The 25,192-nt window shown below is 36.8% G+C and overlaps 1 protein-coding gene across 4 annotated transcripts in view; it reads left to right on the forward strand.

Moving 5' to 3' along the window:
- The window catches only part of ASXL3 (ASXL transcriptional regulator 3), a 112,318-nt gene that overhangs the window by 60,311 nt on the left and 26,815 nt on the right, over positions 1 to 25,192 (forward strand). For 2 of the 4 annotated variants that reach the window (XM_034429683.3, XM_087890518.1), the window contains exons 5-7: positions 4,874 to 4,995; positions 22,629 to 22,746; positions 23,720 to 23,839. In XM_034429683.3, the coding sequence (XP_034285574.2) occupies positions 4,874 to 4,995; positions 22,629 to 22,746; positions 23,720 to 23,839 (360 nt within the window). Of the gene's footprint in view, positions 1 to 4,873; positions 4,996 to 8,514; positions 8,700 to 22,250; positions 22,372 to 22,628; positions 22,747 to 23,719; positions 23,840 to 25,192 lie in introns of those variants that run through there. The other 2 variants (XM_034429687.3, XM_034429684.3) reach the window with 2 other exon arrangements.

The raw sequence follows: 25,192 nt of genomic DNA on the forward strand, positions 1-25,192 counted from the left end.
AAAGAGTCCTTCTTCCAATATTGTGCTACCAACAGCCTAGCTGCTGATATTAGATTCAAAATCAATTTAGTCTCTGATACTGTACAGTCCATAGTTATACCCAATAGGAACAATTGAGGAGTAAATTTCAACCTTCTTTTCAGAATATTCTGCATCACCCACCAAATTTTCCAAAATGCCAACCACTTCCTTAATTGAACTTATATAATAATAATAATAATAATAATAATAATAATAATAATAATAATAATAATAATAATAATAATTTTATTTCTATACCGCCCTTCTCCCGAAGGACTCAGGGCGGTGTACAGCCTATTTAAAAACACAGACAAAACAATAATATAAAATTTAAAATAGTTAAATAAGTGGCTCAAATTTAAAACCCCAATAAATTTAAATACCCCAATTTAAAACTATTGTGTTGATAGTCCGGCCTGGCGGAACAACAGGGTCTTCAATGCGCAGCGAAACACCCGGAGGTCGGAGATCTTACGAATTTCCGGGGGCAGTTCGTTCCACAGGGCTGGGGCTCCCACAGAGAAGGCCCTCCGCCTGGGCGTCGCCAGCCGACATAACTTGGCTGATGGCACCCTGAGGTTATCCTCCTCAACTTTCTTTAATTTCCCTTCCACAAGTAATGTTAAATTATTCATAGCTTCTTTCATTGCTGTTGCTTGATTATTCATGGCTTCTTTCATAAATTCTTTAAAATCATTAAGTGCTGCATCCTGGCTCTGACTCTGACTCTGACTCTGTGAATCAGCCGGAAGTTGTGCTTTCTGTGTCACCACTGACACCACTGGAGAACCTCCCCCTCCTTTAACAACTCCTGGTTTCACTTGTCTAGAAGCCATTTTTCCCCCCTTTTAAAAAGATCTTCTTTTTTCTTTTTTTTCCCCAAAGCCACAAAGCCACAAAGTCTTTTAAACAACTTTAAAATATAATTTAGTCTCTAATTTATCAAGCAGGATATTTTTTTTTTCTCCACAAGCTTTCACTTCCCAGCAGTTAATAAGCAGCTAATCCACTCTCCCAGCACAAAGTTCTCAAGCACTTTCGTTTCTGGCTTTCACTTTCAAAACCATAACAAAGACGCCATCTTCAGCCTCCAGCTCAATGAGTTTCAGTTTGAAACAAAGTAACTTCGGAGTTAACCTCTGTACTTTTAAAGCTTGTTCTCCTGTTTTCCACTCTGCCTGCGCTTGTAATCAGTCAAACTCACTTTTAAAAGCAGGATCGGATCACGGCTTCTCGCTCTGCTTTCGCAGAGTCGTCCTGGCTTCGGAGCTTCTTGGCGGGCTGGCTGGGGAGCTCTCACCCTCCAAGCTTCTGGAAATACTCCAGAGGGCTTTCGGGGAGCTCTATTCTCGCTCACCGGCTCTCCTCTCCTTCTTTTCCCGAAGGGGAGGTTTTTCAGCCATGAGACAGTCGGTTTGCGCTGTCAAAGCGGCTTTTACGAAGACACAGGGCTGGCGGTCTTAAAAGACCGTCCACGGAGCCTGCGGTGCCGACCGGAAGTCACCAAAGTTCATTCTTGTTAATAATAATAGTTATTATTGTGGCTGGTTGCACAGTCAGCCAGCTGTTTTGACTGGAGTTTGCATTTTTGTTCACCAAAAGTCTTTCCTAAGGCCCTGAAATTTAGACAGTTGTTGTTGTTGTTGTTGCTGCTGCTGCTGCTGGTGGTGGTGGTGATGGAGGTCTTGGGAGTAAAGCTTTCTGGCTCACAAGCAAACTTAAAGCTAAAAGCCATGTCTCAGCTGTAGCCATTGAGAAGGAGACTCCCATAGTTATTTCTTCTATGCTGTCACCACTGTAGTGGGTTGGATTACTTCAAAGTATCTCTCCTCTAACTGAGGGGAGGAGGTTGGTAGTGGAAACAATAGTGATGGTGCTGATTCAGAAACAGGTGACTCCGCACAGCAAAAGAAAAACAGAAGTAGCAGCAGTGGTGCCTCCCACTCTTCTTTTATATGATCTCTCCACTACAATTCCTCTTGGGGTCCCCTTATGGCCAGGCTTGAAGGTCCCAAGTGACCACCTCTGTTTGTCTCTATTAGTACATCCCTAATTAGATTGGTAGTCTAGTTCACTTCTGGGAATTTAAGATTGTATACAAAGCACATACACCCTTCATTGTCTTCCCTGCAAATAGAACCTTGTGAAATAGTTAGACTAAGAAATAATGACTAGTCAACCAGTGAGCTTACACAGCTAAAGGAGTTCATTGTTTAAGTTAAGGGTTTTTTTTTTATCCTAATCAATTATTTTACCTATATATTGCAATAATACTTAGACTTAGATACCAATTCATAGTGCTTTTCAGCCCTCACTGACTTTGGAAATGTTTTGCATCAATATTTGTATCAAATGCTCAAACACAAGGTTTTTAGAAATAATTATTAATTTTACATCTGTTAATGATAATCAAGAAAAAAGTAACTTCATGTAGATACCTACATGAATTAAATAAGGCAGAGGATGTCTTCCATTAGATTGACCATGTAGAGTCAGGTGGCTTTTTAGAAGTTTTAATTGGCAGTTATTATTATGGCTATATGGTAGCTAGGTCTTCTTCTGTATTTCTGCAACTAATTAACATAATGAAAATTACCTACTGTCAAGCTTATGTATAGAAATACTACAAAAATCTGAAGCATTTTCTGTTTCATGTTTTGACATATCTTTTAACAACTTACGCTATTGTTCGTTCTTCTAAAGTTTATGATGTGAGTTCTATAATTAATTAGATAATTAAGATCCAGCATATTATTTTTCTCATAGTAACATTTATCAGATATATATGGCCGCCCACCTTATATGATGTGTCTCTGGGCTATATATAAACAAACCAAAGTAACCTGATGCATGGTCTGTTGTAACCAAATACTCTGGAAGGTTTTTCTAATGTATTAACATAATTACAAATGATGATTTCCTACCCTGATGAAGAAACTGCTTTGAATGCTTTTCTTGAGTATGTATGTGTGTAATGTGCATATGTGTGCATTACCATTTGGATACGAGTGAATGCAGGTAAAGGTGTCTGAAGCAGTTCTGATTTCTTTTACAGAATGAGGATAATTGCTTTAATATTTCAAAATGGGGAATCACTTGGGCCAACATGTTTTGCAAAGCCCATTTTTGAAACCTGTTTTTCCAGCCTAAATTCTAGATATGATCTAATGTAGAATAGTTTACTTGTAACTGCAGTATTTTTGTCTCTATCTTTGTCAAAAAAAATATATCAGCTATTGTGGAAAAATGTAAGAAATTCAGCCTACTCTCACCATCTTAATACTATAATTGACAATAGGTAACATCTCTGAGATTTACAGATCAGTACCTTAATAAATATAGCTTCTGTGTTAATGCCAGTAGCAAAAATTTATCATCTGGCTTCACAATCAACATATAGCACTTTCTTGAAGCAGTGCTTCCCATTTTTCTGTCAAATGGGGAATTATAGTGGCCACCTGCCATTATATGATATCAGCATTTGTGAGAGCTTCAGATGTCACTTCTTTTTAACAAGCTCTTGAAAATCAGTAGAACTCCATCCCCCAATTTTACACCTTATGAAAGGAATAACAGCTCTAGTTAAAACACTGCTTTAACATGATTTGCAGCTTAAGTCTGTCATCCATTCTCTCCCTTCCTCTCCAACTGTTGTATTAAGCTAATATTAGACATGTTCTTTTATCTCACTGTATTTTGTTTATTTTTAAATACATAAATTGTTTATGTAATTTGAGGAAGTTTTAGAGGAGGAGCTATACCCCTATTGTAGAATGCATGTTTCACAAGTCCGAGTTTGCAAATCTAATCTCTGTCATCTTTAGTTAAAAGCATTCCACTCTGTTTATGCCCCTAAAGAATTTCTAGACTAGAGAGTATACAATTAAGCAACTAGTCTAAATTAAGAAATTAGACTAAAATTTGATATGGTCATTCATTTATTAGATTATGTACTGTATGTATAAGGCTCTCACAGTATTGTTTAAAAATACTGTGTAAATGCTAGCTATTAATAACTCAATTTTTCCTTGCATCATGGCATGGCTTTGCTATTGTTCAATATTTCTCACAAGATATAATAACATTTACATTTAAAGCTTGATCGTAATTCAGTGTTGGAACTAAAACATTGAATAGAATTGGCTTATGTGCTGTTGTCCCTTTATCTATTTGGTTGAACCTTAGCACTAACCTGTTAGGTCAAGGGATCTCTCAAGGCTGTTAAATTCTATTATTCTATTAACTTCTGTAACATTTACAGGAGGTGATAAGCATCCTTCTGTTCTGCTTCCTGGACTGGTGGTTCTCTTTATTACATTCAATGTAGCTGTGAACATTATTGCAGACAGTACATTTTCAAATTACAATGAAAGACATTACACAGATGTTAATTTCTAGGTATCAGCATTTTCTGAATTTAGCATGTGTTGGAAGCATGCAATTGAAAATGTATGTTTTGACAACACAGAGCATTGTGTGATTTCATTGCCAGTTGTCATGCAGATGCTTTTTGTGGTTAGAAGTCTATACTTTGCCAAGAACAATAGGAGTTCAGACTTATTTAAGCTGATATTTGCAGCTTCCACAAGTTCACTTTAAATGTGTCTTTGCTAATTTGAATGGCTGTTGGTTTCCTCTTTCCCTAGCTGTTTGGTTGTCCTAAATAGCCTTTTAGATATTCTGTACTGTCTGAAATACAATTGCTTCCTTATATGGCAGATCAGCTTTGAGATCTTCCTGACTAGATCAGTTTTGTGATATTTTAAGTTCTTGAAATAAAGTGAAATGAAATGAAGAAGCATAGTTTAATGTCCTGTAGTTTAAGTACTTAATTTTATTTCTGTATTCATAGTTTGTCCTAAGCAAGCACCTGAAGAACTGTCTTCCATTCGGGACTCAAGCCTTACAAATGCACCAATGCAAAGCAAGCTAGTGGCTTCCTTCCAGCAACATACCAAAAAGGCACTTAAACAGGTAAAGTAACATTTCCTGATTGAGTTTACATTTGCATATCTAAACTAATTGAATTGAATCATTTATTTCTACCCAATACTTCACATTTTATACAAAGGATGTTTTTTTTTTTTTTTTTTTTTACAAAAGATGCAAAATTCCATCCTAATAGGCATCTTACTCAAAATCAAAAGTATTGGATGAAGCAGAAACAGGGAAGCTGCAGATGCTGAAAGATGTGTCTTGCAACTTCCTGGATTTGTTTCTTCCATGGTTTTAGATCCCTGATGTGCTAGACGCATTTCCAAGGCACGCTAAAATGCCATCTCACATTCCTGAAAGACTCAATATATATAAAACACTGAGGTGTTTTATGTACCTACATATCTATATTTATATCTATATCTATATATCTAATCTATGTCTGTCTGTCTGTCTATCTATCTGATGGACAGACATAGATATAGATAATAAATAATAAATATACATATACATATACATACACATACACATACACATACACATACACATACACATATACATATACATATACATATACATATACATATACATATACATATAAATCAGAGCTGGGTTTCAGCAGGTTCTGACCAGTTCTGGAGAACCGTTAGCAGAAAATGTGAGTAGTTCGGGGAACTGGTAGTAAAAATTCTGACTGGCCTCGCCCCCATCTATTCTCTGCCTCCCAAGTCCCAGCTGATCGGGAGGAAACGGGAATTTTACAGTAACCTTCCCCTGAATTGGGGAGGGAATGGAAATTTTACAGCATCCTACCCCTGGAGTGGGGTGGGAATGGAGATTTTACAGTATCCTTCCCCTGCCACGCCCATCAAGCCATGCTATGCCATGCCCACCAAGCCGCACCCACAAAACCGGTAGTAAAAATTTTTGAAACCCACCACTGATATACATATACAAAACACCTCAGTATCTTCGTCTGATATGTGCAAGAATCTGCTATGTAGCCAAATCTGTGATTCTTCAGGTACCACATTAATTACAATTATATAGTACTGGTTTGGGAATACTCATCCTGGCTTGTTTCCAATTCCGAAGTAGGAGCTGAGGAAAAATAATGCTTTCCTCTCCCATGGGTTAGCATGGGATGAAGATAAACACCTAATGCTACTTACCTTTTCCATTACCGTAGGGGAAGGGATGTATTTTTATCAGAACAATGTATGATTTGTAGGAGACTATAGTTAGGAGGTGAAGCATGCCACATTTCAGTGCTAAGGGCTTTCAAGTTACACAATCTTTTAACTGAACAATTGTTTACTCAGATCACTTCTGTAGCATCCACAAATCTCACAGTAATTCTTTGCCACTGACATTTGAATAATCACAGCCTTCATTCTATCCCATATCTATCTTGACATTGCTATTATAGGACAAAATAACAGCACTCATAGTAACACTATGATTCATAATCTGCTCATCTTTCAGTGTGATATATGTCATTATTTGTCAGCAATGCCAATTCCTTTCAAAAGAAGAGTTGAATATAAATTTGGCATCAGAAATGTCACTATCCAGAAACAATAGGAAGATATTTCAGTTAGGTAGGACACTCTGTCACTAACTTCAAGGTGGCAGTCTTTGGGGAAAGGAATTTTAAAAACTGATTTCTTTGTGAAATAGCTGAGATACAATTCATTGGGAGTTTTAATACTATTATAGTTTAATACCATAACTTTAAGGAGAGGATTCGGTTTCCTATATCACTGCATTAATTAGCACATTAATACATGATGGTCTGTGTCAGAGGTAACAACTGTTCTGTCAATGGCCTGTATCTAAAATGTAGTTTTCACCCACTGCGCCTTTTATATTTCCATCTGATGTATCTCTTTATAATTTCCCACTCCACTGCTCCATCATGGGAAACTTGTATGTGTGTGTATGAATGTGAATGCATGTGTATGTAAATATTATGTGCATCTGAAGAATGCAGTTTAAAAGAACTTGCATACTAATTATATTACTCTTCAGAGTTCCATAAGACATTAATGTGATTTTGTATCCCTTTGGAAAGGAGATAGAAATGGGAATAGTTCAGAGTTTCACAACGAAACTAAATATGGATAAATATTTCCATAGGAAATACTAAGTCTAGCAGCAAGGTGAAATAAGCAAATATCAACTGAGGGCAAAATCCATAAACACCACTACAGTTGTCTTGATAGCATAAAATATTCAAGAGAGAAATGCAAATACATATACACTCATCCTGCAATACTAAACAAGCAGTGAAACTTCCTTTTAAAAAGATTATCAGTCTCAGTTGATGTGTTTACCTTAAGGAGGGAGTCTTCTATTCTCCCTTCTTTTTCTTTCATGCTCTAGGTATTCATTACCACCAGATGCAGTCAGCTGGATTTGATTTAACTCCAAACTGTGGATCCTATCTGTTAGGTGAATGAACTTTAAGCAGCAATTTTTGTTCAGAAAATTGCTGTTGGGAGTCAGTGTTGCTACTGTATATCTACTCTTCAGACCTTCTATTGCTTTTATGTACTTACAATGTGCTTCTGTTCTACTACAAATAGCCCACAGTGCTTCTGAATACACAGAGATGTTAAGCAATTATATGTGACACATACCACCTTATATTAACTTACTGGATCTATTTTGCTGTACCGGGAGGTGAACCTTTAACATGTTCTGGGAATAAACTGCTTACACTGTGGAGTGCCAAAAGCAGCATGGACTTGGTTGAAGATTTGGAGGGGGAGGGGGCTATTTTGTTGATTCCAAAACTCTTCTCATGCATTGTTCAGTATGTTAGGCAAAAGAATGAAACTTTGAACATTTGCTCTAATTATATTTCAGTTTATTTTTTAAAATCAGTGCTAGATACAGATGAATATAATAGAAGATTATGTGGTTCAGACTTTATTAGTTTTTTTTTTTTGACCAGTCATTTTCACTGAGAATGATGTGAGAATGATAGCATTAGACTCAACCATTCCACATTTGTGACTTACCCCTGCTTCTATATCATCCAGCCATCACTGAGACAATGTGAATTATTTTGGCACAAGTATAGTATGGATGACCTTAGAAGTTGCTGTCTGTCATTCATGGGATCTGCTGTTGAACCAAAATTCAAGAACTTTCTTGTCCATAAAAATCTCCTTGTATCGAGCCATGGTTGTTGCCATTAGTCTCTCAAGTAATCATCTTGATCTCCTTGGTAAAAAGATAGGATTCATATATCTAAAGGTTATTCCTCTAGCCTGACCAGAAGTTAGTACAGTTGAAGCAATAAGGAAATGACCAACTGCAGCAGTTCCTGCACTAATTCCTGCACGGTCAGGAATTTGAGGAATTTTTTTTTTAGCTTTAATTTCCAGCCACATTTAATGGGGAATTGTTGTGGGCATATTGAATGGTTTGCTTCTGAGTTTTGGAAGTCTCCAGAGGCCAAACAACAGGGTTTGGGGGCCATCTGTCTGGTGCAAGTGGCCCATCGCTATCTTACTGAAAGATACTGAGTCAGACTATTGGTCCATCTAGTTCAGCGTTGTCTGCAATGAATGGCAGAGGCTATCCAGGACTTCAAGTCGGAATCCTTCTGAAGATACCATGTAGGTCTTCTCTTGAGGTACAGCTATGCAGACAAGGCTGAGACACAGTTAAAGAGTTGTGAGCTGGACTTCAGCCTGACTGATGTAGACAGTGATGAGGGAAGCACTGCTCAGGTAAGTATATCTGAGTTATTCAACATTTATATTCTTTTTTCATTGTAGCTATTCTCCTTGATAAAATCATTTCCAGCATGTCTCAGTGAGTTTTGACAAAAGGGTTCATCGTTATGTATTGTCATTTCTCATAGACATTTTTAGTTTATTTTTTCTCAGCAGTACCAAAAAGCATTGAAGGCATTGGGTCAATTTCATTAACATTGAAGGAAAAACAGTTTTGCTTTTCATAGGGACTTTGCCATTGGAACATATTCTGTGATTTCAAAAATACATTAAAATTGTATTATATATCAACTTGAAAGGGTCAAAAGTTAGTTCATATAAACCTGTCAGCTGAGCATTGGAGATGTACCAATCTGAATGCAGGCCTTTTTCATAAACTCACTAAACCATGATGAAAATGGGGGAGGGAACATTATACTAGCAAGTATAGTCCCAGTCTGTTCTGTAAATAAATTCATGGTTTTTTATAATTTTCCTGATCCTATTCTTTAAATACTACATTTGTTTAAACTGGAGTCAGCCAAAGGCAGCTTGGCAGATGCCAAAACCCAGAAGAAGGCTTTAAAAGAAAGGGTCTGGTTGTTGGACAGAATTCTCTTTTGTCTATTTCGAACTTGGTGAAAAGTCTGTGCGCCAGAGCAGCCTAAGATGGCTTGTCACTTGGCTACATGGTTTTAGACATAACAAAATGTAAATGATACATATTCTATGTATATGCTAGTTGGTGGGTGGGGAGTGAAGCAGGGAAACAACATTTGGTTGCATCTCATGGTTATTAGTTTCATGAAGAAGCGGCTGCTCAAGTTACTGCATAGTTGTATATACATAGTTACTTGTACTGTTGCCAAGAATGACACCATTTAGCAGCATATCACAAGCAGGAGGTCTGGTTCTTTGTTCACCAGATTACAGCATTTTTTTGCTCACCAGGTAACATCGAATACAATACATGGTTGTCTCTTTTTACATGTGTCTTAGGAAACTTCTTTTATAGTAAAAATAATGAGCCGGTGCACAGTAGAGAGCTCTGCTAAGGGAAGAGGCAAAGGTTCTTGCACACTGTTGTCCTTAAGTGAGAAGATGAAATTGCTAAACAGCATGGCATCCATTGGATACCATTACATTATTATAATCTATTGTTCACTCCGTAAAGAAAGAAAAAGTCACTATCTGTGCAAGTGTGACGTCCATATTTTGAGTCTCAAAGATAGAATTCTATCTATGCAGTACTAGAATGGGATAGATGGGAAATGGGATGGATCGCCTCAGCCTATGTCTAGAAAGATAATCCTACTTATGATTTGTGACAAAGTACAACTAGTTTATGGCAGAATATACTAAACATGGTATCAGACCAGCCAGTGTTGGTTTCTGTTGTGACCGAGGTCCACATATTGATTACCAAACACAATTCAGTCCTGAACAAACTTACTTTATTAAAACAGCTGAGAATTAATTCATTCTCAGCTTAGTCCAAAACAAATTCTTCATAACCAGTCCTACGGCCTTATCACCAACTTTGATGTCTTTGGCAACTTGCCAAAGGCTTTACTTGGCAAAACCCCCACAAAGTTCAAGAGACATTGACAAGAAGCACTGGAATCAACGTTGTTTTTCTACAAAGAACCCAACGGCTCATTGTTGCTCTTTTAAGCCTTATGGGAGTGGCCAATCATCTTCTGGCCTTACTCCCAAGTTGTCCTTTTTGCTTCAGCTGCTCTTGCCTTCTGGCAGCTCTTCTCATGCGTGCACTAGGAACAGGCTCCTCCTGTTCCTCTGCCTCTCTGCTGCCTGCCTCTGGAAGCTCCGGAGTCTGCGCATCGCTTCCAGATGGCCCTGGACCCATCTCTGCCTCCAAGGCAGAGCCCTCGTCTGGGCCTTCCCCTGACACCAGGACTGGCCCATTGTCCTCCCTAGCCTCCTCACTGTCTGACTCCGCTGCCAGGTCCGCTGGCGGACCACAACAGTTTCAAAGATTTAGGCACTGTGTAATGTCCTCAGCATCAAGTGGCAGAGAAGCCAATGCCATTTCATTCCTACATTAACAAGGAAGAAAGACATATTTAATATTTAGGTGTCTTTTTTCTGTTGTAAATAGAATATGAATACAATAAAAGTCATTGCTATGGTATATGGTGCTAGCATTAGTTGGAGAAAAGGTTTGGAGTTATAGAATGGAATTTAGAGGTGCTTGGGCTGCTTATAGTGTTATCAGATATTATATTCCAACTGTAAAGGTTTCAATATGATTTACATTGCTTTATCATTGCGATGTAATATTTCTGGAACTATATAACTGATGACCTTGCTAACTCTTACAAGGCATCGCCTGTGTTAGGCACTATGATCCGTCACAGATTTGAACATTCACATGTTTAATCAACCATAGATGCAGCTAGTGGTGGGCTGCTGCCGGTTGTAACCCGGAACCGAAAATGTGAGCAGATGTGGCATAGAAAAACCGGTGATTATATAGGATGTGATAGCGCCTGGGTGGGTGGGGCCAGCCGCTGGTCAGAATTACTGGTTCACCTGAAGTGGTCCGAACCAGCAGCAGCCCAGCACTGCATGCAGCCCTCTGGAGCAGGCCCCATCACCAATCCCCCTTGCTTTCCAAATGCACTAGGTCTTTGAGAAGCAATATCTTGTTCCCTCCTGTGCTCTGGTCAGTGGTGGGAGATTAATAAGGTACAACACACATACATGGAAAGAGTTCCACACATATACCCATTCACATAATTTCTCATAGCCCCATAGCTTTGTTTTCAGGTAACCAAGAACATGCTCACTTTTTGATGTGGGGCAGTGCCTTATTTTGCACCTTATGCTCAATCTTTTGAGGCAGTAGAAAGTGGCAGAAATTATGTATCACCATTTATTGTCAGTTTATTTATACATTTATTTATTTATTTGTCAAACTTGTATGCCACCCATCTTGCCAAAGATGTTGAGTACTGTAAAGGAGGATCAGCTTGAAGAAGATGTTGATCAATAGTTTCTAGAAACCTGGTTTTTCTAATAATGTTGTAAGTAATTTCAACTATTGCTCTATACTCTCATTCATAAAATTAACTGGGGGCACCTGAGTCTATAAGAGCTGAGAGCTCTACTCCCATATTTGAGGTTGACTAAAGAGTCACAGGATAATAAAATAACTCTTGTAAGATGCCTGAGCTCTTCTTAGTTGTTTGAGGGTTGGCTTGCTAGGTTCTTGAGAGGGGAACGTGAAGTTTCCCAAAATTTTAGAGCATTTTGGATACTTGGAGGCTACATGGGCTGTGGTTCCACAGATGTACTTCTTTGTAGCTGAGTCAGGTAACTACTTTCATCATTTTGGCTGGCTGGGTGGGCTCCAAAGTAGAAACAAATGGAAGTGTGTCCTTCTGTTTCTCTGCTGAGGACAGGATTCTTTTTACCACTCCTGTTTTCCTGACTTCTATGGCACTGGTCTCTGATGAGGTTACTGGAGAGGCAGTGAGGTAGCTTTACACTTCTTTACCTTATTATTTCCTCTGTGCCTCAACTTTTTCAACCATCCATCAATTAACACATAACATTGGAATAGTTCTTCTAGATTCTGTAACTCAGAATTAGTACATCAGGAAGAACTCCCCAAAACTTGTTAGCCAAACCATATCATTCCACTTCATATCTTGTATATGATTGAAAATCCAATATGTACTCATGAATGCTGCAGTTGACTTGCTTTAGCCTGTGAATCTTTCCATTTGTTGAGGATTTCCTAGTCTGATCATTAAATGGCACTCTAAATCTTTGCATGGAATTCTGGTAATTATCCAGTAAATGAATCTTTGCCTTCAGTGAGCCAATTTGATCACCCCTTTTTTGAGCAGAATTGCAACAAAATTTATCCTGGAGCAACAAAAAACCTGCTGAGCTACTACTGACTAAAAGTTTGTCCCAAGGTTATGCTACCTATACCATAGCATCATGTAAATTTGTTATTTGTACATCCATTTTTTGTTGTACATCCATTTGTTTCAATAATGCTTCAGCAAATTGTTCTCTGGATATTGAAATGCCCTAAGAATCTGATGCCATCTCTACATTCAAAGGCACAGTTTGATGCCTGATTGGAGAAAGTAGAGGCTTTCAAGACCTATGTAAGTCTTCAAAATATGCAAGTCAGGAAACAAACATTATTAAAAATATTGGAATTCGACCTTTTCATTGTAGAGTGCAATACAAATAGTTCTCGATTTGTGATGGCAATTGGAATTACTGTCATAAATGGCTCTAAAGTGAGTCATCATGTAATCAGACCAAATGTCCATTTTATCAAGGACATTGTTAGGCGATTGTTAGGCAATTCTAGTTTCCTCAATTGACTTTGCTTGTTGGCAGTTGGCTGAGAAAATTGAAAATAACTATCATGTGGGCACAGCATGCTGTAACCTTGATAAATGTGAGCCAGTTGCCAAGTGCCTGAATATGATCCTATGATGATGGGGGTGATGCAACAGTTGTAACTTTGAGGATGGGTTGTATGTCACTTTTTCTGAGACCCTTGTATCTTCAAACCCTCTGTAAATGAATAGTTGTAACTCAAGGACTATCTGTAATAAAATCTTGAGAACATGATAGTGTTCTCCTCTGATCTTTTGGTGTAAAAGAAAAATAAGATAGGATAATCTTGAGTTTCTTTCTTACCCCTTAGTCTTTCTCAGGGAAGAGCTCATGTTTATTTAACAACTTTTACATTCTTTCTTCAGACTTTAGCAATGTAATGAACAAGAACTCTCAGATGTACAAGCTGGAATCAAAAGAGAGAAGCCTTATCCATGGTCATATTCCTAACATCTGATGGAAAATGGAAAAGGCAAGGAAGTTCCAAAAAGGCATATATTTTTGTTTTTGTTTTTTAATTAATACAAAGAAGAGTCAATGTGTACATTATAACAAATTGTGGATAGCCCTTAAAAACATGGGCTACTTTATCTACTTACTGAAAAGAAATGTAGGTTAAACAAGAAGCCACACAATACGGAGCATCTAAATGGGCTCAAAATTGGGTATACCTAGATCATGTGTTGTCACATTTGTTTAACTTTTATGCAAAATATAACATGAGAAAGTTGAAGCCAAAGAAATAGGAGTTGGAATTAAAATTGCTGACCTAAACATAAATGATCTAAGATACACTTATAATAATACTTTGATAGCTGGAATTGAGGAAGACCTGGGAAATCTGGTGAAAGTGAAAGAAGAAAGTCCAAAGGTTGGTCATTTTTTTGAAACTAAGATTTAGTCAACAGGCAATACCAACCCAATGGAAAAAGATGGAAAAATAGTTGAAATAATAGATTTTATTTGCTATAGCAGGAATGTGAAACAAGGCCTGCAGCCCAGATCCGGCCCATGGGCTGCCTAGATCTAGCTTAAGGGACTGCCCTGGAAACAGTGAAGGACCAGCTAGCAGTGCCTCTGCCAGCAAAAATCGAGCTCGGGAGAGCCATGTGCAACCCTCCCGAGCTTCATTTTCGCTGGCAGAGGGTTGCAGGAGGCCATCGCAGCCAAAAACAGAGCTTGGGAGCCCGTTTTCACTGGCAAAGTGCTCGGGCCACCACAGGTACCCCTGACACGAATGATGTTGAGCTGGCCATGCCCTCCCCACTCCCAAGGTCAAACACAACCCTGATGTGGCTCTCAATGAAATCAAGTTTGACATCCCTGTTCTATAGTAAAAAAAAAAAATGTACAGGAATACTGATTATATCATGAAATAAAAATATGTCAGCTAGAGAGGAAAAACTATCACTTTTTTAGATAAACTATTAAAGCCCAGAAACATCCATTTACAACAAAGGAATGTATTGTTAAGATTATGTTTTTCCCAGTTGTATGAGTTAAATTTTCACATACAGCTGTAAAAGGTGGATCATTAGAAAGACCGAGTAAGAAAAATGATTCTTTGAAGTTGTGTACTGAAAATAAATGTTGAGAAAGCCTTGGATTGCAAGAAAAAATAGTTAATTTGATATAAGATGAAATAAAACCACTGCTACTTACTGAATACTTTAAAATGGGACTAAAGCTTAAATGTTTTGGACACATAATACAAAGAGTCACAGGAGAAATTTTTGATGCTTAGAAAATTCAAAAACTACCAAAAAAGTGGCTAAAGTAGACTAAGTGGCTGATGACACAAGCACAAGCTTACTAGGTTCAAATAAATAATTCCTGTTGAAACAATATTCATCAGGTTCCAAAGAATCAGAACCAAATAAAAAACAATATCTAGAGGGTCTTGGATCAGTCAAGCCAGGATCTTCTTTACAATGGTAGAATGGAATGAAATCTCCCTAAATAACAAGGGCCACCTTGTAATTTTGATTCACAATGTGGTTATTGCAAAATATAGTTTTGTCTAATGTCTCAACTGAAAATGCTCAAAAGGCCAAAAGGCTGGTTGCATTTTAGAGTCTGAACTGATGCTGAATTAAGATCCTAGCAATATGTATAATTGTAAATAACCTGGTCTATTTCCATCTTTCCAGAAAAACTTGTATGTGACCAAATGTTGCTTCAGCAAATATGTTAACAAAAGAAAAACTGGATGCTAGTTCTCTGATGTTCTACACAACTTGTTGACAACACTGGTTTTAGAAAAATGCTGTTTTGATTCTAAATTTGTTTTATTGTTGAAATAACAAACAGCAGTGCCATTAAAAGCAGCAGGGTGCAGGGTGCTTCCTAGTTAGCTTGTTTGCTTTTGTGCTGTGGTAGAAGAGAGATAATATTTCCCCACAGGAGATTTTTCAATTGACCACATTAACATCTTAATACATTTTTTTCTAAAAAGAAATGCTTATCCTCTTTTTTAAAAAAGAAAAGAAGCAATTGAAAATGTGAAAGTTGATATATTTTCTGCCTTTCCTGTTCTCATCAGCGTTAGCAAGATTTCTTTCATAAGCCTCTATGGTTACACACACACTTTTTTCTGTTTCTGGAAATTAAATAACAAAGAGAAACCTGTAACTGTTAACAGGCTTTTTGTTGTTAACCAATTAAGAAAGTGAATGTAGATCTTTAAGGGCCTGTAATTTCTCAGTTGTTTTGATACATGTTTACAGAATAATAAGACACTATTAATTTTAAACAAGTGGAATTAGCAAAAACAGTAAACCTCAGAGCCATTTTTGATAATGGGGCAATATGATACAGGTAGTCCTCAACTTACAATAACTCGTTTAGTGATCGCTCGTTGTTAACAACGGCACTGAAAAAGGTGACTTATGACTGTTTTTCACACTTACAACTCTTGCAGCATCCCCATGGTCATGTGATCAACATTTGGATGTTTGGCAACAGGTTCATATTTACAATGAGTGCAGTGTCTCTGGGGTCATGTGATCACCTTTTGCAACCTTCTGACAAGCCAGATTCACTTAATAACTGTGTTACTAACTTAACAACTACAGTGATTCACTTAACAACTGTGGCAAGAAAGGTTATAAAATGAGGCAAAACCAGGGGTGAAATGCTCCCGGTTTGGACTGGATCGCCCGATCCGGTAGCGATGGAGGCGAGTGGTTCGGGGAACTGGTAGCAAAAATCCTTGCCCACCCCCCCATGCCCAGCTGAGCCACACAATCATCAGAGACTTTTTTTTACTTTTAAAAGCATTTTTTCTACAACCTCTTGGGCCAAAAAAATGCTTTTAAAAGTAAAAAAAAAAGCTTCTGATGATCGTGCGGTTCAGCTGGGATTGTCAAAGGCATTTAAAAGAAAAAAAACCCTTTTTTTCTTTTAAATGCCTCTGACAATCCAAGCTGAGTTGCCTGATCGGCAGAGACTTTTTTTCTTTTAAATGCCTCTGACGATCCAAGCTGAGTTGCCTGATCGTCAGAGGCATTTAAAAGAAAAAAAGTCTCTGCTGATCAGGCAACTCAGCTAGGATCCTCAGAGCCTTTTGAAAGCATTTTTTTACCTCGCCGAAGAGGTTGCAGAAAAAATGGTTTTAAACGTAAAAAAAAAAGAAAAAATTGGCCACGCCCACCCAGTCACATTACTCCCCCCACCAAGCCATGCCCACAGAACCGGTAGTAACAAATTTTAGATTTCACCACTGGGCAAAACTCACTTAACTGTCTCACTTAGCAACATAAATTTGGGCTCAATTGTGGCTGTAAATCAAGGACTACCTGTATTAACAATCTTTGACTAGTCTTCTATAGATTGATTCTTCTCAGATGTGTTAAGACTAGTACACACAGATATGTAATAGTATTTCAGTAGGAATTCTAGAGTTATAATCCCAAAATATCTGAAAGACACCAGGTTGGGAAGCTTTGCTTGGCATTGTTTATTTCATAGATTGAAAGTGTGCAGATAAAAAAAACCCATTGTGCTATAACATTTCACAAAGCAAAGAAGCAATGAATATATCATAATAAAGCAAATTTCTCCTTACAATGAAGGGACGGGTTAGGGGAAAGCTATAAACTAAACTGCATTTTTAAACTAACTGTGATTAAAATATAATTCTCCATTGCAGTCAGGAAGTAATGCCGTTCCAATTCTAGCTCCATCACCAATGGTCTTCCTAGGATTCTGGGAAACTGGCTTGCATGGCTAATACTATGCTGCTTTTTTCCATGTCTCAAAGCCTAGGGCCATAAGTGTGGGTTATGGTTTCTTCCCATACCTGTATTGCTTTAATATTTGGCAATGGCAATTGCAACGCACTTAGGGACTATAGAATGGACTCCCCCATTTCCCGTTTTTTATGCATTTGACATTGCCTTTGTGGTAAAGGGGGAAAAGCTGGAAAGGCTCCTGCACCACAAAATGAAAACAAATAGAGATGTGCAATATCAATCAAGGCAAGACAAGTGCAGGTAGAAAAATTATGGTATAATCATTTGTATTGATGAAATGTGTGTTGAATACTATGTAATGGGCTTAGGATAAAAATAGCAACTGGAAAGAACATACTTCTCTTCAATTGACATTGAATGTTTTTCTATCTAGCACACGTTAGATCTTTCAGTATAAATTATCAACAAATGATTCCTTACCATCTTATTTTATTGGAATCTGAGCTTGTATACAAGAGAAATGTTAAGCAGCGTATTTAAGGATGCAGATGCTTTAGTGATTTTGTAGGTCAGCATGTTTTATTACTCTCTGTCAAATAAATTGGCTGCAGCCTTGAAGACATATTCTGCTTTTATACTTAGTACTTTGATTCTTTGCTACATCAAACATTGTAGAAAGTTTTAAGAGAGATCTGATAGTTAATGGTTTTCAAACCTAAATTAATGTTGCTAATCAGATTCCAGATATGAAACGAATTGCTTTTGACAGTTAAGCATTAGAATTGTTTACATTTGGTTTTTATGAGAATATTGGCTTTCCTGTCTATCTGGTAGAGATGATATGGGATTTTTAAATTACTTTTTGTTTTGTCCATGTGATTTATATTGTAACATTTTTCTGACAGCCATTTTAAGAATGTAGGTTTCTTATTTATAGATCGCTGTGCATGACAAATGTAATGTATTGTTGCAGACTACATAATGTAATTAATGATACATTAGGAAGACTAGACTGTTTCTAGATTATTTATATGCCAATTAGTTTATATTTCATTTAATTATGTGTCATTTTTGATATAGTAAATGTCATGAAAAAGAGGTGGTTGACCTGTATTTATGCTAAAATGTCGGCATAGTTTTTATCATCTACTATCTGTGTTTTAAATTATATGAGTTGGATTAAAAATACTCTTAATAATCAACTTTATATCTAGGAAACTCTTACTTCTTTCATAATTAAAGTTACTAATAAGGACTTGAAGAGATTTAATAGGAAAGCTAAGTCTGGACTGGTCTCATTTTTGAGAATGTTTAAGTTACAGTTAATAACTGTAAAAGTGTCTAATTATTTTACCTTAAACTATTGGGTTATAATCTATGTCACACCTATAATTGCACCTGTTATCTTGAACTAGGAGGATTAAGGGCTTTTACCCTTATTTTTTGGTGATTGATATCAATTTGTTTTATGATTACAAGATAGATGATTATAGATCTATCTTGTTTCAGCTACTTGTTCCATGATTACAGATCTATGCGTACTTTTGCATTTTACTTCAGATGTTTTAGATAATAGCTCCCATTACCCCCACTGTTGGCCATATTGATTGAGATTTATCAGACTTGTGGTCCAAAACTTCTGGAGGTCACCAGATTGCCTGTGTCAGTCTTATCTTCACTATCTATGAACATAGTTTGCTAAGACTCAATTAGTCACACATTTATTTTTTATTTTTATTTTATTTTAAATTTCTATACCGCCCTTCTCCCTGAGGACTCAGGGCGGTGTACAGCCAAAATTAAAAAACATGCAGTACAAATATTAAAAACAATTAAAAGATATATAAATTTAGCCCAATTAAAACTCCTACCAATTAAAACATTTAAAAATTTCTTCTTAAGCCAGCCCAGCTTGCTTGAAAAAATGGGTTTTAAGGGCATGGCGGAAGGCACTGAGGTCTTGGATTCTCCTTATCTCTGGGGGCAGCTGATTCCAGAGGGTAGGTGCCCCCACAGAGAAGGCCCTCCCCCTGGGGGGTCACCAGCCTGCACTGTTTGGCTGATGGCACCCCGAGGAGGCCCTCTCTGTGGGAGCGCACGGGTGATCACACATAGTGATTCACCAGAAGTTTGATTATCATCTAAATTTGCTTCTGGTCAGAGATGGGAAAAAAAAGAGTTTTGATGTCCATTTTCTTTCATATTTATTAAAATCAGTAGTTCAATAAATCGGTGAATCAAAATTATGAAAATTCAATCCTGATTTCCACAACTGTGATACAAAGCTTGTAAATTACTACTTGGTTAGTGTATCTTCCTTACAAAGGTACATTTTGCACTTTTTGTGACTACTAATATTCCCATCTCTTGCGCCACTCCAATGCAGGTGATATACTGCAATGCATACAATTCCCATACTATGACCTATCCGTATTTAGTGTTTCTACTGATGCCAAACCTTTCAAGTTAGGCCAGTTCAGGAAACAGACATCATAAGGAGCTCTATTTTATTGTTGCAGATTGTAATAATAGAAGAGCAGAAGTTTGGCAGGTTTTCTTTCTGTCCCTGTTTTATACTAGACAGGATCAAAATAGATTATCTTGAATTTCTTTCTCACTCTCTCTTCTTTCCCAAGGTGAAGGTGATGGTTATTTAACTCTTCTGTTCCTTCTTCAAATTTATTTTGGTATTCATCTACAACATCATCTTAATATCTCTTTTGTGAAAGTGATTCCAGACTATCTTGGGCTTTTTCTTTTTCTTCATTTATATTAGCTGCATCCCATGTGATTCTATTAATTTCACCACCTATTATCTTCCTCCTCCACCAACTTCTGCCTTATGCCTGCCTCCATCATTCTTCTGAAATCTGTTGAGGTCTTTAATCTGCTGTAGGTTACAACTGTTTTAGATGTTACCTTATATGTGTGTCTTGGCTGTCATAATATCTCTGAGTAGTCACTATGTGGAATGGCTTTATTAGCTTGTCTTTCATTTTCCTGTGATTGATGTTCACTTGCTTAAGTTCCACAATCCAAACAATATGCTATCTTTTCATATGAGGAAGGAGCTAGGCACAGTATAATAACATTGAGCAGTCAGCAGCAGACATAGTAGATGAGGTTTGGATGTAAGACCTTTTTGGGGAGATAGGATAGTCTGGGCTATGTACATTGCATTCTTACACCAGAAATGGAAGGAACCAGTTCACCTAAATTGTGCCATGGTACTACTTAATGAGGTTTTGTAAGGCATATATATATCTAAATAATCCATAAAAATTGTTTCTGCCACTTCTGTTGTTGAATAAACAGTACTTTTAGAAATTTTATTTATATACAACAATACAGTTGCAATGTTTTAAATCTGGAAACAAATGTTGACAGAAATAGTTATAGCTATTGCTTACAAATCAAAGGTAGTGATTTTCATTGTTTGTACATCTTTGTTTACATTTTTTATATACTGTATTATGTCCTTTCAGGGCCATGAATATTGATATTTATTGAGAGCATAACCCCTAACTGAATTAGTTGCTTAATCAACTAAACATTTAATTGCAGATGAAATTTGCTTTCCAGTTAATGGAACATATTGCTAGACTGACTCTATAGAGATGCCACCAAATTTAATGATAAAGAAATGTAAAACAAGGCTTTTCAGTTTGGATACATGCATTTTCTACTTGAATAACAATTATAGGCGAGTAAACTTCACGGAGCTGAGCTAAAATCAGTATTAATATGCATTGCAATCAGATTTATCATAATATTGATAGGAATTGAACATTCATATTAAAACTGTTTCTCTATTACTGTAACTGAAATATCCTATATTTTAAGTTCCCGAACAGATGGAAGCAAATATTAAAGCTATTTTTTCTTCCATTAATAGGTAGAGGTTTTTTGTCCACTGAATTTTAATATTGCCGTGCAGTTAAAGAGGAGCTATTTGCTTTTAGTTTATTAAAACTATGATTATATTTTGACAAACATGCATAAGTATGTAACGCCGGTTGATTTAAGGCAATAAATCAGTTTAAATTATTTTGTTGGTTGACAGCCATTTTTAAAAATTCCCCTTTATTATTTATGCCCCTCTGATAAATTCTGCATTGAAATATCTATTAAATGCCCAGTTGTTGCTTTTTTATTGTTCTTCCTGGGACAGAATTTGTGCTCTAAAATATTATTATCCAGAGAAATAGGACGCAATCGTTTTTAATTATTTTGCCTTTGAAGTGTTGTGTGCAAAGCATTGTCATCTAAATAGACTACAGCTGTATTGCAATTACAGAATTAAGCTCACAAGTCATTAGTCGTTTATGCTCGTAAGGAGACAAAGGATATTAATTCATGCTAAGCATGATCTCCTTTGGTAAAAATTTAGTGGTCTTTTTAATGCACACACAAATCAAAGATAAGAGTGTAAAATGAGGATTACAAGCAGGTACCAGATAATCAGAAGTGAGCCGATTTGTTGTAACTTGTTCAGTTTAAATATTTGTGCTTGTAAATTGTTTAACAGGCAGATTCTCCCATTCATGTTCCCTAATCTTCCAATTTATTTTATTGTATAAAATATCCTGGCAGCTATTCAGTTCCTATTCATATTTTGTATTGCATTATCCTCCCTGTTGCTGATACAGTTACAAAAAAAAACCATGCACACAAATAAACACACACACAAACCCCCTCCCATTTGTAGATATTTATTCTTTTATGATTGTCTCCCACATTTACCATGTTCGTGTTTTGAAGGTTAATGCCCAAAGTCAAGCAGACAGAAGCCAAGTGCTGCAAGGTTTTCCAAGATTAGGACCGATCCCTTTCGCAGAAATAAATGATTCCTGCCATGTGCAGTGATTTTGTGCAGCGCTACTCACGGCTGAGTGAGTGCATCAATACTGTAGCCCTTACATGCTGTACATACTGATGACACTGTGTTAACTTGATTGACTGAGCAGTGTACGGGAGAAGATGCACCTGCAAGAGATGTACAGACATGCAGTTTTAGTCTGGTTTTGAAATATTTATTTTTAGATTTGTTTTACTTGAAAATCTCAGTTTTAAATTCCATGGGTTCTCATGTTTCTGCTGCTAAGGTAGAGCAAACAGTTATGAATGCTTCTTTGTTGTCAACATTGTTCTGGATTTTAAAGGTGCATCTTCTTTATGCTTAAATTAAAATATAGGGAGATTGAATGAGAGAGAAAGATGAAATAGAAGAGTGGTAAATCTGCAGCTAGTTGGATATTATTATCTTAAGGAGCTTAACTGAATGAAAGGGGAATGTTTTGTGTAATTCACTTGTGAGCAGCATTTTGTGTTATATTTTTCTGTTTTGTTTTGTTCTTTGTAGGCTTTGAGACAGCAGCAGAAAAGAAGAAATGGAGTCTCAATGATGGTAAACAAGACTGTTCCTCGTGTTGTTTTGACACCATTAAAGGTGTCTGATGAGCAGTCGGATTCACCTTCAGGTAAATAGCTACAGACTGACTGCAACAACAGTTTCTAGTCAAAGAGCCCTCCCGATGAGGTGAGAGCTATCGTGCACAAATTTAGGATGTTGAAAAATTATGATGGTGTTCCCACAAGATGGATTCTGTTTCATTTTTTAAACCAATTTTATTAATTCCAAGAAGGAAGATTTTAATTTCAGTGTTAGGAGGCAGGGGAGGGGAGGATCACGAGAGAAAGACTGTGTCTTTAAAAAAAAATTAAAATTACAACAGCTGCTTTAAAGGAATGCAAAGTAGTCTTTTTGGATGCTGATTCTTAATGGGAGAGCTACGTTTTGGCATTCCGTGCCATCAGGGAGCCAAATAAATAACCATCACAACTCCTCTGGGAGTGCGAATTACTCTCATACTCCTGTCTTGCAATAACAGTTGTCCTTTTAATAAGATTTTGTGTTCTGGCACCATCTTAATCACCACAGTGCAACCCTGACCTTTACTTTTGGCTGTTACATGCTTCACTGTGAATGAATCGTGCAGAGATCTGTGTCACTTTTTATTGTAGGTTGGGTTTTTTCTCCCCCCCTCAGACGTGGGAGAAAATTAACTTACCAAGGGGAGGGTTTCCCATTCTTCCTTTTATTTCTTTGTTTCCTTATAAAGGTAGCGTTATTATTTTTAAAGATGCCTCTGCTATCAGAGAAGAAGCTTATTTATATTGGATTAGCAAACATCGTTATTGACTGTTACATTGAAGAAACTTGTTTTCATCACTTAATGGATTTATGAGCTTTTGCTTCGTTGCTTCCAGTGACAGGGAATCAACTTGTCAGCAGAAAACATAACCTTTAAATAGGGTAACAGATAAAGATATCACTATACGGGTTTTTTCTTTTTTTCTTTTTGTAAAAAAAAAATAAAATCTAGCTTTGTTTTTGGTTTTGGTTTTTCCCAAACCGGGAAGCACTTCAGTATAACGTTTGCTTTTTTAAAGGGTCTGAATCTAAAAATGGTGAAGCAGACAATTCTGATAAAGAAATGAAACATGGGCCAAAGTCTCCAACTGGAAAACAAATGAGCCAGCATTTAAAGAGATTAAAAAAATCTGGTTTAGGTGAGTAGGTCTCTAAAATGTCCTTTTTTTTGTCTCCCCAACCCCTCATCTTTTTCCTTTATAGAATACATTAGAAAGGCAAAAACTCACTATAAAGAGTTTCACATTTTCTTTCTTGATGTTTTGGATATTTTTTTCAGTGCACAAGGGCTTCCCTTGCTGTGTTCTTTTGTCCCTTTGAACTCTGCAGGGTTGTCCCCTTTTGGGGGACCTTTTCCCAGCAGGCCATTCTGTCACAACCTTTTTCTATCGGACAGTCTGGAGCTCCCCTAAATTGGCCATTTTGGAGCCAGCTGTTTCTTGCTTCACCATCTTTTCACGGAGGACTATTCTTCCGTTCCCCCTTTATCTTTTTTCATTATTTCTCAGCGTATTATTAACATATTTCTTAGTCACATTTCTTTTCTGACTTTGGCTTTTCTTTCTCATTCTTTATAAGCATAAAATAGCTCAGGTTATATAGTAAAACAATATTTATATTCACTCTGTTAGACTTTTAAGTGTTGGGCTCCCTCATCCTTTCCCCCCCCCCTTTAAATTATATGTAACTTATTTACCCTAGGCAGTAACAAAATGTTTCATTAAATAAATAAACAGGCAAGTGTTTTTGCTTTGTGTTGGATTATTTATAGTCATACTCTGCATTTATTTATTTCTTAGATTTTTGTTTGCATCCTAATTTAATATTTTAAAATATTTCAAAAATGCTAATTTTATAACTGCTCCTTATCCTTCTTAAACTTAGGGCCATTTCATAGTATTATCTAATTGTGTAACTGCTCCCAATAAATTAACAATATGTTCTGAAAGAAGTTATTTCTCCTTTAAAATTGCAATTTTCTATTGCATCAGTATCTTCCTTATTATATTTGTTTTTCTTCAGGTTCTCTTCCTGTCTTTTTATTCTTTGTGCATGAATTCTGAATTATATTTTGATTCTAAAAAGAAATTTTGCTTGATGATTAAAGCTGTGGTAAAAATTGTTTAACTGTCATACATTAAATACTGAATTTACAATTCTTCCCATCCATCTGGACAAAATTAAATCTTTGTTTTGATAACAAAGCTCTTTCTAGTCTCTCTCTCTCTCTCTCTCTCTCTCTCTCTCTCTCTCTCTCTCTCTCTCTCTCCCTCCCTCCCTCCCTCCCTCCCTCCCTCCCTCCCTCTTTCTCCTCATGCACACCCATGCACACCATACAAATATGAACTGTGCTGATTTACTCTTTAGTTCATGGCATTGTTTTAATTTAAGAGTCTTGAGAAGCTGCAAATGTGAAAATGGCCATTTCTGGCTCAGTGGTTGATAAGCTTCATTGTATTATATCTTTTACAGTGTAATTAAGTAATCAAAAC

The sequence above is a fragment of the Pantherophis guttatus genome, chromosome 3 (genome assembly GCF_059756535.1).
Source record: "Pantherophis guttatus breed Tessera chromosome 3, ASM5975653v1, whole genome shotgun sequence".
Classification (NCBI taxonomy): domain Eukaryota; kingdom Metazoa; phylum Chordata; class Lepidosauria; order Squamata; family Colubridae; genus Pantherophis; species Pantherophis guttatus.